Below are 14420 nucleotides of genomic sequence, written 5' to 3'. Positions count from 1 at the left end.
TGAATGGAAACAGAATTTTAATTCAATTGATTATTCTTTAAAAAAACGAAGTGTAAATTTAAACTGAAATGAAAACCTGTTTTACAACTTAGGTTTCGTTTTTTTTTCTACATTTGTTTCCTTATCGCGATTAATCACGCTGCGAGAGTGGATGTATGTTGTAGATCGAATTCTTTTGAATTTTCTTAGTTATAATTACCATTATGGCTGAAAATGAACGTAAATACGATGTTGTTGTGTTTGGTGCTAGTGGTGTAACTGGTAAATATGTTGTTGAAGAACTTGCTGTAAATCATGGTGATATAAAATGGGCTGTCGCTGGTCGAAACCCGGCAAAATTGAAAACTATTTTGAAAGAAGTTGGAGATGAAATAAGTAAGTCATTGTTAATAAATGTACAATTATCTCTTGCTCTTTCTTATTTAACTACATATATCTCTGCTTTATTATTTTGTTTTAATTTGATTCAAAATATTCTGTTTAAAATTAGTAGAGTTCGCATGTTACGCAGGTCGGACATTTACATTCTATGATAAATATTAAGCATTCCTGGTATTTATGAATATTTTAATTTATTATATACTGTATTTAAACCTTTAATTTTTTTCTCTTTTTCAGATAAAAATTTAAATGCTATTGAAATTATTGAAGCTGATGTGAGCAATGAGAACTCAATATCAGAAATGTGCAAAAGTACATCTGTCTTGGTAAATTGTGTTGGCCCGGTATAAAAACTTTTCTATTTTACGTAAAATATTGTTTTATGGTTAAATTTTCAATAAATAACTGAAATTCATGAAATTAGTTATTCAATTCAAATGTATAATTATTCAGCAAAATCTTTTGTGACAGTTTTACAGTATAAAAAATATTTTTCTATTAAAAAAAAAAAAAAACAAAAAAAAACTTTTTTTTTTTTGTTAGTAAGTGAAATTTTTGATGTCCTTGTACTGATTATGATTTTTTTATGTGGTCTTTTCTAAACACCTGTATTGTAATAGTTGAACATCATTATCTGAAAATTGATACCTAATGAAGTTTTAATGTTGCAGGGGAATTTGATTGTTAGAATATTCTTTTTCCAGGAAATATTAATTAGTTCATTTTCCTCTTACCGTTTTCTTACTTTGCTGTAAGATAAATTCAACAACAACTTTTATCTTCTGGTTTTCCTTTTATTATATTGCCCATTACTGTAGAATACAAGTTGTTTTTTTTTATTATTATTAAATGATACATAAACTTAAAAATTAGGGGGGGGGTCCTTCTTCTTTCTTCTTCTTTTAGAGAGGAGTATAAAATTTCTCCCTTTTAATGGAATAGAAATCATTTTCCTTGTAACTTTAAATATTTATGACTATAATAGTTTTGATTTTATTGAAGCTAAATGCAAAAAGAATGTACTTTTATAATTTAATAGTATATAAACTAGAAAATATACAAGTAAAAAAAAATTATTACTGATTAAGCTTCAGATTTACTTTTGATTTTTATCATTTTTAATTTGTTTAAAATGCAAGTTGAGAATAACTATAAAACTCTTCACTTTGCTTTAGTTTTAACAAGCTGTAACTTCAGCATCTTAATTCCTTTGTAATCTATATTATTTAACAAAATTAAATTTTATTTTTCTAAATTCAAGCAAACTTGCCCTTGCTTTAATGCATTTAGTCATTCTATAAACTATTTATGATTTTCTTTATGTTATGCTTCTCTTTTTCATTTCTAAAATAGTGATTGTTGAAATATTTTTTTCAAAATAAAGTTATAATTAATGAGGTTTGTCTATTAATATTCTTATATTAGCTGCTCTATATAATTTTTAATATGTTTTACTGAATAATAAAATTAATATACTATAATTTTATTTTTAGTATCGTTTCTCTGGAGAAAAAATAGCTGATCTTTGTGTAAAGAACAAAACACATTGTGTTGATGTTAGTGGTGAACCTCAGGTATACTCTTATTCATTTATTAATGTGTTTTGAAGTTATTACAACAAAAATGTATCTTATGCATTATAAGCATCTATTTATTTATTGTTTAAGTTTTTAGAAACTGTGCAACTGAAGTATTTTGAAGAAGCTAAAGCACAAGGTGTATACATTGTAGGCTCTTGTGGTTTTGACAGCATTCCATGTGACCTTGGCATTGAAACTGTTAGGAAGACATTTGATGGTATGCATTTTACTCTTTTGGATCTTTGTTTTTGTCTATTAATGTTGTAACAGGAATTTTTATCCATCATATATCTTTTCTGTATTTCTTCTTAAATTTTCATTTACTCCATTGGATTTAATTTATCAATTTTCAAAAGCCTTTTTTTTTAATTTTCATTCTAAACCTGTCAACAAATATTGAATTTAATATTTTTATATTATATATTAACATCAAAATTTTTCATATATTATCTTTTAAATAATCTTACTGTCTAATACTTTTCATTTTTTGTAGATATCACATATAATATTTGATTCATATTCAATAACAGTAGTAAAGCAAAAACAAGTTTTCATAATAACATTGAACTAACAACTTTACCTATTCCAATTTCTGACATTTTATAGGATGGGGGGAAGAAAACAGATTTTTTTTTTTTTTTTTATACCAAAAATGTTTGAATGCTGTCATATTTTGCTTAATGAACATCTTCCATAATGAGTGATTTGCGTTATAAGCAAAATAAAATGTAAAAAAAATTATTATTTTAGTAAACAGTGTTTCACAGAATGAATGATAAGGTGACATCGGAAGTCACTTGTATCAGAGTATCAGTCTGTGCAAACATTTGTTTGAAAAGAAATCCTTATTTCTTCATAGAAGATACTTTGTCCAGATAACATTGCCGTATGAGATTTTAAGGAATTTTGAAAAGTGCCTCTGCAGCTTGAAAAAATTGTGAAGAAGAAAAGTGAGAAAATTGTGTGTTTGGCTAATAACAGGGGACTGAAGGTGGATGGTAATGTCATCAATGAGCTGTTAGAAGAATATTATCAGAATTATCAAAGTGCTTGTGTAACTACATTCTGTATCGTGATAAAAGATTGTGTATAAGACTCTGTCAAAAAGGATAACAGCCTTAGCAGAGTAATAAACTTCATGTGAAATAGAGGAAATGCTGAAAGCTTGGGATTTTAATGCATTGCATTGAGATTATCCTAATTAGACAGTAGCAATGTGCTCTACTAATTCATTTAATGATAACACTATGTCTCATTTTCACAAAATTTTGAAACATAGCCAAGGGCATATGTCTTTAGGCAACTTCCTTCTAGAAAAAGCATGTATTATAAATAATAAATTACATAATTATAGATTTGATTTTTTTTAATAAAGTGCATTTTATTATATTTTTATTGCACTTGTATTCCTATAAAAAATTACTTTGCATTACTAGTTAGATTTAGGTACAAATCAAGCTCATTAAACAAGTTTTCACTTTATTTCTGTATTTTTTTCCCCTACATCCAGTATGAACCTATAATCTTATGCTCATTCCTATCTGAAACAAAACCAGAAAAATTCATTATTGGCTAAAGGGAAATTTAGAAATTTTACCAAAGAAATCAGTTTATTCCTTATGTAAAATTTCAAAAAATAAAATAATTATAAAAAAATTTCTACTAAAAATGTTATGCATGAATGCAAAGTTATTTTTTTTTCTACCAGTTTATGATACATATTCCTCTTGTCTTTTCTCACTTTCATCTATTTTTGTGCAAAATAAAATAAATATTTCTTTTTATTACTGAATCAACATTTTATTTCTAGATTTATTTCTAGTCCATATTTTTCAATCTTATGTTATTATATTCTGAAATTTATAGGAAATTATCATATATCACTGTTGCTGTACCAAACACATGTATGTAAATAGTGCTTCCTTTTGTGCTTTTATGTGTTATCTCTGTGATAAAGTATTTTGATTTTCAATTATTTTTTCTGAAATTTAAAACTGATTTATATTTTTTTCATTTAACTAATTATCTTTTATCTTTCCTTCTTCCAGGTGATCTGAACAGTGTTGAGACTTTTTTAATCGTTAATCAACCTCCTGTAAATATATTTTCAATGAAATATTGTTTTAATTTTCTGTTGCAATGATTTGATGATGATTACAATTTGTTTTCCATTCCTTAGGACACTACTGTAAATTTTGCTACTTGGCAGTCAGCTATTCATGGTCTTGCTCATGCTCACGAATTGAAACCTCTTCGAAAAGCTTTAAAGGAAAAATTATTTCCTAAGCCACTTCCAACATCAAACTACAAATTAAAAGCAAGGTATTACATGTGTTTTCTCTTATGTTATGTTTTTTTAAGCATGAATTGTTTTTAAATATCCAATTTACTTTATTTTCCACATCTGTCAGAAGAGTTGATCTGTCTGTACTTTTTATACAGTTTGTATAGTAATTAAATATTTATGTACTGAAATTAAATTTGAATTGATTACTTTCTCTTCCTTTGATATTGTTTATACAAAAGTTAAAATAATCTTTATATAAAGAAAATAAAGTATTTACATTATTTCTTAAGACCACAAAATACCTTATAATAGTGTTTTGATATCTTCCTGATACTGTCCAACATTCAAAATATTGAACAATCTTATGGAAATATTGTACTGGATCTTGTATTGCTAGATGTGACATCTGTATTCTCAATATTATCTGATTCTGATTCTTAATTGCCGCATATATGATTCAACAATTTTCAAAAGTTCACTTTTAAATTTTATGCATTTTTTTTAATATTATTTTTTCATTGTTAGACAGTTTTTTGAATCATGTTTATACAATTTTTTCCCTGAAAACAATGCTTTTTTAATTATTATATATTTATAACTGTTTGTATGCATATTTAATAAAATTTATAATTTTGTATATAAGTTTAATAAAAATTATTTATTTTTAAAAATTAATACTTTAATGAATTATGTTGATAAATTCTGCTTCAATAATGAGCAATAAATTAAATATATGATAGTAGCAAAGAAATTGTAACTATCTATATTTTCTCAAAAGGTTTTTTTGAAGAAATTTTCTGGAAATGCACACTTCTGAAAATAAATTTGTTTATTGACCTGTAAACATCTGGTTATTAATATTCCATCTTATCATGCTATAAAATTTAGCATTCATAAATTAATTGTTTGTAAATACAAAAAATTAATTGAAAAGTTTATTTGTTTAGTATTTATTATTATTAAATAAATCTAACTTGAATTCTCATTGTTTATTTCAATGTTTGCAATACAACTTATAGTTTGAGTCGTTGTTTTGTTTATTTATTCTAATGAATTTATCTAAATAGTCTTTCAGAATAAGATGTAAAAAATTATTTAGCTAATTAATCAGTCCTGAAGATTGTGAAAATTTTAGATTATGAAAAATAACCAATATTTAGACAGTTCCATTCTATTTATAGTTTTTTTTAATTTTTATTTATTTATTTTTTCATTATTGAAAGTATTTCTGAAATTTAGTGCAAAGAAAATAGATTACATTTTATAATTAGATTTGTGTTATATTTTGTGTGATTTTCGGAATTTTTACTAAACAATCTTATTTTAATTTACTAAATCGTAAATAAATATTAATTTTTGTAGACCAACACTCTTTAAAAGCAAGGAAGTTGAAGGGTGGTGCATTCCTTTCATCGGAAGTGATCGCTCCGTAGTGTTGAGGAGTCAGATGTACAATTTCCAGTTCAAAAATGAAAGACCAGTGAGTGAATCATGCAAACAAATATCACAGTTATTTTCATTGTGTTCCTTTTCTTATTGTTTTAGCATTCTATTCCTTCATTTTTTTTTCTCCCTAAAAGATGAAATTAAGAAAATAATGGATTTAAGATTCTATATAAATTCTTCTTTATGGATATTAATTTTTCTTGTGTGAACTTCCTGGATTAGTATTAAGATTAAATATCACCACATCTATAACTTGCTTCGTACCAATTTTAAAATAAAAAATTAATTAAATAAAATAGTTAATAAAAATTTAATTTTAAAAATTAAAAATTAAAACTATTTCTTAATGTTCAGTAAAAATTTATATGTTAATAAAAATAAAAATCATTTTTTATTTAGGTGCCTCAAAAAGTTCACTTGCTCTCCTAAGTCATAAAAAAATATTAACTTGTATCACATGTGTTTAGAATGCATGGTATTATTCATTTGTATGATGTATTATGCATGCTGCTTTTTTAGGTTCAAGTCCAAACATATATGAAAGCCAAATCACTTGTTGCAGCCATAGCTACTTTGGTTATGGGTGGCATTTTCATGCTGATGACTAAGTTTGCTCTTGGTCGAGATCTGCTTGAAAAGGTACATTTTAAAGAAATATATATATGTAGTCAAATGTAATTATTTAGCTTGATGTACATAATATAGGCATTTAATTGCAAGAATATTTCATTAGTGATTATATTATTATTAGTAATATTATTTAATCAAACATTTTAAACTTTTGTAAAAGAAAGGAAGTACAAAGAAATAATTGCTATAATTTTTTCTTCTTTTTTCTATTTTACTAGTTTCCAGAAATCTTTTCTCTTGGTGTCTTCAGTCGTACACCTCCAAAAAGGGAAAAGGTGACAATCACTTTGTTCTATTTCAATTTTCAACTTGTTTGCCATAAAAGATTACCATATCAACAGCTTTTTTAAAAACTATTTAGTGTCATTTTTTTATAATTTATACGAGCAATTTTTGCATCTTTTTTTTATCTGTTTATGTTAAAATTTACTATGTATGTGAATCTGTCAGTTTATCACCTTATTTTTCTAGTTATAAAGCAACCAGTCAGCTTTTTATATGTAATATGTAAAAGAGTACAAATGATTAAATTTTCTTTAAACCTAATAATATATTAAATATCATTCAATTATAATTAAAAGTAAAAAGATACCAGAATACTTTTCTGGCTCTACTTTATTTTTTATAAGAAATGAATTAAAGGGAATTGAAGATGTCTGCTTAAAATGGTGCATTGTCTTATTCTTGCCGACATAAATATATTTGGTATTTCAAATTAATAAAAATTATAAACCACTATCAAATAAATTTACAAACTTTAAAATGTGTTTTGCATTTTTGAATTAGAAAAATTGCAATATTCTCTGTTTTATTCATTCATATAATGAGTTAATATTGAAATTACTTAATCTTAAATTGTCTTGAAATAAATATAATTTTGAAAAACTATTATTTTACATGTTTATGTTTTGAATTACAATGCACAATATATATATATATATATATATATATATATTAACAGTGTATGACCAAAAAGATGGAACTTTTAGAATTTTAACTTCAAATTATTTCACCCTGGGGTCATAATTTGTACTGAGAAAATGCAGTAAGTGATGCACCATTCTACATGGCAACACAAGAGTAAAAGAGACGGAAATTTATCCCTTCAGTGATTTTACTATGAGATTCTGATTGGGATGCCTTTACCATGTATTGATTTAGGCAAGGAAATCTTGAGTACCTTTAAAAGAATGTTGTGAGCATTAGGGATTTTTATCCCTTCACTCTGAGTGTGGGAAATGTAAAAGGCATCAGTTTTCTAGAATGCAAGTAGAATTAATTAAATAAAAAAGTGGGAATTGGAGCAGGAAATAAGAGAACATTTTAAAAAGAAATTAACTTCATGCTTACTTTCTTTAACATCCTCAATTATTTCATATAGAGCAGAGCCTATCCTTGATGCACCCATTCCACCATTGGTTGCAATTTACTTTATATGTTTATATTGAAGCCGAGTATTTATCATATAAATAATTTTTTCCTTATAGGAATCTACTGGCTCATTCTCTGTTATTTTCAAAGCCAATGGCTGGTCAGAAAAATTGTCCAGTCCAACTGATAAACATACTGAGAAGCCAAACAAAACAATGATTGCTGTAATGAAGGGACCAGGTAATTTATGGAACATAAGTGTGAAATTTTAATTCCTACTCTGTTTATCACAATGTTTATAGTTTTATTACTTTTTTATATATATTACAGGGTAGGTATAATTAAAGTGACCCTATTCAGACCCCTCTAGAACACCTTCTATCCATCTGATTTTGATGAAATTTCCTATACACTTTATATGGACCATGGGAAAAAATAGTTCAGATTTTGATCACCAGAGGGCACTTTTTAAAAATTCCTTATACAAATTAATGAAATCTATAAAGAGATTTGCAGTCTGCAGTCCGGAAATCATTCTGTGTGCTTTTGTCATTGTTAATCATATCCTTACAGAAGAAAGAGCGAGCTTTACTGGTAAAACTGGGTTACCAAAACAGCAGCAATAGCTTAGCTGCATTGAATGAATATCGTCGTTTAAAGAGATTGCGAAAAAAGCCCATGTCAAAGAATGTTTTGATGAAGATGATTATGAAATTTGAAGAGATTGGAGACTTGAGTGTGTTTTCAGAAAGAGGGCGGAAACCGATTGCGAATGAAACTATCGAAGAAACATTGTTCTAATTAAAAGAGCCTCCATTATCTGTGGTCGACAATACAAAAAAATATCTACCCATTTTAAAATGGTATTCGTATAATATATATCATATATATAAGATATATATAATATAAGATATATCATAGATATTTGATATATGATATATCACTTGGTGCATATGCTGCCATCAAACACGCTATGAATTTGTTTGGCGAGAATAGAAGTTGATGATGTGTGGTCTTAACATTTGATTCTATAGTCATATGATACGTACTTTTCTTTAAATAGAATTGTGAATAATCAAAATTGTCGCTTATAGGATGCTTCATTTCCTATTGACCTGCACCAACAACTAATTACGTGACTGCATATGTGGATTTACTGTTGATTTTATTCTCGGGCAATTTTTCTTTGAAACTCACTCCTCAACGTCCGAAAACATGCTCTGTCGAGTGAACGTTACAGTGAACTCTTTCGATAGCAAGCCATTCCTGCTTTACGTGAATAGCAATGTTTGCAGACTACTGTCTTCATGCAAGATGGAGCAGCTACCTACTTTGGGCGCCAAGTCGGAGCTGCTTCGTGCTAACTTTGACGAAAATCTTGTAATATCCCGAATTTTCTGGATGGCTGGTCTCCTCGTTCACTCGACTTAAATCCCTGTAATTTCGGGTTGAGGGGATTACTAATAGACCATGTTTATGGAGGAGGAATTTGGACTTTCCCACAATTGAAAGCCAGCATTGCACGTCATGTCGCTGAAATCCCTCAAGAGTTTCTTCGCGCTACCATTGAAACGCTGTAATACGCTTTCAATACGTAATTCATGTTAATGGAACGCATGCTGAGTACATTATGTAATTGAATACATTTTAATGATTCTAACAGATTTTTTGTACTTCTTTTGGCGCCATAATTCTTCTTAGTGGTCAAAATTTGAACTCTTTTTATTATTTTTGTAGAAATCTTTTTCCCAAGGTCCATATGACGTATATACCGAGTTTCATCAAAATTCCGATAAGTAGAACGGATTTTAGAGGGGTTTGAATAGGGTAACTTTAATTATAACCACCCTGTACTTTTATTAGCTGATATACCCGGCTTTGCCTTAGTCAATGCTGTCGAATATGTAAATTCTTTAATAAACATAATCTGAAATTTTTATTAAAATGAAAGTATCAACTTAAAATTCAAAATCATTCAAATTAAGTCCACGATATCCAAATCGGTGAAATAAGGACAAATGATAAGAGATTATAATTAACATTTCGAAAAATTTTAACAGTAGTGTCGAAAGATAACAATGTAAAATCATCTCCACGAAGGTTAAATCTTATTCAGTATACTAACAAAACCTCACTTGCTAATGCTGCATTAATAACTAATTTACAAAGCATTAAAAAACTTAACATTATGGAACTTCAAAAAATGTAACCTTTTTATTTATAAAAGTCAGAATGAAAGTAAATTCAATAGTCAAAATAACAGTACCACCTATCCGATATAATTCAAATCCCTCTCTTAATAAAATAATCATTTTGAAATAACTTTTTAAATGAAAGAAATACGGCTGCAAAATCATCACAATTAGTGAGAGTACAAATTAATTCGCTCCGATTTTGTGGTCAAAAATGCATTTATTTTGAAAAAAATGGACTAATTAATCAAAATATTGGCCATTGCTGGTTACTATTCTTTTCCTCTCTCCGGCAATTTTCGCATTTTCTATCTCAGAAAAAAAAAAAAAAAAAAAAGTCTTCTTTTGAGGCGATCCAAGTTGGAGTCAATTTTTGATTTCTGCAAAAGAAGTGAACCGGCTACTTTCCAAATCGTACTGCATCCGTCGGAACAAACAGTAACCCGAAGGCGCAATGTCCGGGGAATATGGCGGATGGAGTAAAATTAACCCGCTTGAACATTTCGAAACATTTTCTACAACTTTTGGGACTAGAGACGGAGCATGGTCATGCAGTAGAATAATTTCACCATGTCATTGCTTATATTCTGGCCGTTTTGCTCGTAATGTGCGACTCAAACGTTTCATGTTGTTACTTATCCCCCTTGGATTGAATACCAGTTCAAACCAAGACAAGAGATCGGGGAAAGAGGGGTGCAGTAGTTTCTGGGGGTAAAGACCCCTGAGCACCTGAAGGCAGAAGTCTGACTTTAACTCATATGAAGATGACATTCACACTCTCGCTTGTACAACCCCGTTTTACAGGGGGACTCTTTCACACATCTCACAGATAGAACACAGGGTAAAGAAAACCATGCCCGGGCTAGAACCCGGGACACCCAGATAACGGGGAAGACACGCTACCCCTAAGCCAGAACGCTGGCCAAACGAATCATTTGTAGTTTATACCAATCGTCCTTAATGAAATAGCCAAGTTGTTGCAACTCATGATACACAACACCCTTTTGGTATCACCAGATACACAGCATGATCTTCAAACCATGAATATTCGGTTTTGGTGTTGATGTTGAGGTCGATCGCAACGATTGACTGGGCATAATGTAGTTTTTTTTTTTTTTTTTTTTTTTTTACGAGGCTGCTGTAGAATATTTATTTCTTATTCCCTGACCTAATTCGTTGTAAAGAACCTTTTCTCTTTTGCTTTTGAAACTGCTGCTCGCGAGTTTTTTACTGAAAAAAATCTCCTTTCAACATCTCGGTTTCAGTTCTTAAGACACCCGATTGCTTTGCTTTTGAATCATTCTCGTGGATTTCAGTCGTATAGAATCTGCTTGTCGAGTCACTACCAATGATTCTGCAAACTCCTCTTGAAGTTCACTTGGATCTTCATTGAGTAATGACACCAATTCTTTGAATATATATATATATATATAATATATATCCCCTGTCCGAAGCTGGTTTTCAATGTTGAACTTTGAAAACATTTTTTTTTCCCCTGTCCGAAGCTTGTTTTCAATGTTAAAATCGCCATTTCTGAAACGTCGATACAATCTCTTACATGATTTATCAGTTGGAGCATTGTAACCGTAAACTTTCACAAGTATTCGATGCTTTTCAACTAGACTTTTCTTCCGATTAAAATAGAAAACTAAAACCTTCCGAAAATGTTACCTAGTTACATAAATTTTGACATATTCAACGCAGTAAAAAACTTCTTAAAAAAAACTCTCATAACCATATAAACTGAATATTATTGACAAATATCTAAACTCTCTGAAACCACCGCAAATCACAGTGTTTAGTTTTCAATGCGTAAAGTACTAAAGGAATAAATATTTTTCTCTGAAACAATAGGCGGAATATATTTTAAGCCTTGCCTCGTTGAGTTCGGGGAAAGAAACTGCACAGTCTCTAAAATTCTATAAACGGGGGAAATAATTTTAGCATATTGCGCATGTATCAATTATTCACAACACCAGCAGAGGCCTTGCCTCATTGTCATGGGTGAAGAATCAGCAACCTTCCCCATCGGCTAAGGAAAAGAAGTAGAAAGATTTGAAGTGCGAAATATAAAAAAAAATTAACTAGTCAGTTAATTATTATGAAATTTTCCTGGATACATCTGTATGCAAAATTTGAATAAAATCTGTCCTGTATTTTTTTTAGTCTGTTAAGTTATGGGAAACTTTAGCTCTCTAAAGTTGACCTATAACATCAGCTTAATTGTGCTTTATCAGCTCATTGATATTGTTTAAAGAAAATTCATGCTTGTGTATAGCTTCATCAATTTTTTATTCCTTTTCCTTAGAAATGAATAAAAATTTGAATTATATTTTTTATACTTTCTGTCAAATACGTAACTAAATTTTTGGTTAAATTGAAACAATGTTTTTAGAAATGGGCATTTGATATAAATAATAAGTTTTTGCTTGCCTACTATTCTTAACAAAATTAATGTTGTAATTTTTTTAATAAAGTACACACCCGAATATCCGGCTTAATGTGGTGGAAGGGCAGATCGGATAACAAAAAACCAAATGGCTGGAATTCTATGAACTCATATCTTTGCCCACCAGTACCAGAAGAGAAAGGTTTTATACCCAAACTCACTGTTATAATACGTATTTTTTCGCTTCGTATGGAGTACTAAGCCCACCATTTATCTCAAGCCACATAGAAATGGTGTACGCGGACGCAACCCGGCGAATCATAGAAGCAGTTGCCGTTAACGTGTCGAGTTAAAACTTAAAACTCTGTACTGACAGTTTATATTTGTTTATATGCTGCACAGCACGTTTCAAGAAATTATTAAAGAAAAAATAAATTACAGGATATAGACCGTTCACATTTTAATATAAATTTTGTAATGCCAAACTTAAATGCAGAAAACATAAACAAAGTATTAACTTAAATCGTAGGCCTAATTTTTTAGAAAATTGATTCAAACTGATTTTATTTTTCACTGATAAATGATTACAGATGTGGGAAGGGAACCATAAGATAAGAGTCAAAACCTACGAACTTTAGTTTTTGTATACTGTATGTATTGTGCAGCTTCAACAATTGAGGTCCGTTACACACTGATGAAAATATGAGCAACTAGCAGAACGCTACTCTTTTCCTGACACAACTTGTATTTTGCATATGAGAATAATAGCAGACATCCTCTTCCAATACCTTAACAATGCCTTGCATTCCTCATTTTATTAGGATAAAACTAGAACGGATAGTACGGATGCCGTATAGTCGCGAACCGGTTACTCGGGAGTATACTGTATACAGTCAAAAAATTAGAAATCACTTTTTGTGTGAAATATATTACATATGCATACTTCTGATTCATATAGAATGGATCTAATATGCTATAAATTTATTTATCTATTTTTGTTTTAGATCCTGGGTATATCACTACAGCTATTTGCATTGTTAATTCTGCCATTATTATTTTGAAAGAAAAAGACAAGCTACCTTTAAGGTAAAATGAGTTTTTTCAGAATAATTATTTTTTTGGATTTTTATTAATTTTTTTTTCTTACATCCCAGAAAAATAATAAAATTTTGATTTTTAATCACAGTGGCGGTGTTTTTACTCCAGCTGCAGCTTTCACTGATACCAGCCTCATGAAGAAATTAGAAGAGCGAGGCATTAAACTGATATTCCCATAGATCTAAGGTCACTGATATTTCTTACAATTCGAAAATTTATTTTATATGCACAACTTTCTAAATTCAGGATATTTATCTAGTTTACAGTAAAATATTCTGATATTGCTGGTCACCATTTACTTATATTGTTCCTATATTCGATATTTTAAATTTATAAATGTGCCATATATTTTATGTTTAAAATATTGATTATGGAAGCTTTGTACTTTATATTATGATTTAATAAAGGTTACCAATATTTTCTTTAATTCCTGGTTTTTTTTCTTTGGTTTTTTTTATATATCTTTAATTATTAAATATCTTAAGTCAATTGCTCTTAATAACGGGCGTATCAAAAGTCTGTTAACATTTAAAAATTGAGTAATTTATGGAATAATGTTGGTAGAGAGATAAATATTGACTCACATGCTTGAAATGGCATGGGGTTTTATTGAAACCAAAAGAGAAATGCAAAAAATGGCCAACAGGTGACCTTTATATGATAACAAAAGCAATAATTAGGATAACAATTAATTTTTAGCAAATACTATGTTTTTTATAACAAATGCTCAACATGGTGGCTGTCATTCACCAACAATCCTTGTAGTTGAGGGAGAATGTTGTTAACAGCACTGTACAGCATATCTGGGTGTAGTAAGAAAATGTCTTTTAATATCCCCAATGAGGTTGGACGAGGCGGTAGACTTGTAACTTCAGGTAACCTCCCCCCCCCCCCCCCACACTACTAATAATCACATGGGTTGAGATCAAAGAGGGCCAAGCCTGATGGAAGTGGCATCTCAGCGTGTGATCCTCACCACACAATGTGCACAAAAGATCTTTCACGCGTTTTAGAATTATGAGGTAGAGAGCCATCCTGCATAAAAA

General features: G+C 29.2%; 1 protein-coding gene across 1 annotated transcript; it reads left to right on the top strand.

Annotated features, from left to right (window-relative positions):
* Positions 1 to 106: 106 nt before the first annotated feature.
* Positions 107 to 13801, top strand: LOC129988397 (saccharopine dehydrogenase-like oxidoreductase). Its single transcript, XM_056096621.1, has 12 exons — positions 107 to 375; positions 619 to 725; positions 1875 to 1955; positions 2049 to 2178; positions 4010 to 4056; positions 4141 to 4283; positions 5611 to 5728; positions 6214 to 6333; positions 6543 to 6599; positions 7812 to 7935; positions 13281 to 13362; positions 13463 to 13801. Exons 1-12 carry the CDS (start codon positions 204 to 206, stop codon positions 13551 to 13553), a joined length of 1272 nt encoding a protein of 423 aa, XP_055952596.1. The 5' UTR covers positions 107 to 203; the 3' UTR covers positions 13554 to 13801.
* Positions 13802 to 14420: the final 619 nt, after the last annotated feature.

Source organism: Argiope bruennichi, chromosome 10, assembly GCF_947563725.1.
Source record: "Argiope bruennichi chromosome 10, qqArgBrue1.1, whole genome shotgun sequence".
NCBI classification, from domain to species: domain Eukaryota; kingdom Metazoa; phylum Arthropoda; class Arachnida; order Araneae; family Araneidae; genus Argiope; species Argiope bruennichi.
Note: the sequence above shows the minus strand (reverse complement) of the source record. Positions and strands in the feature narration are given on the sequence as shown.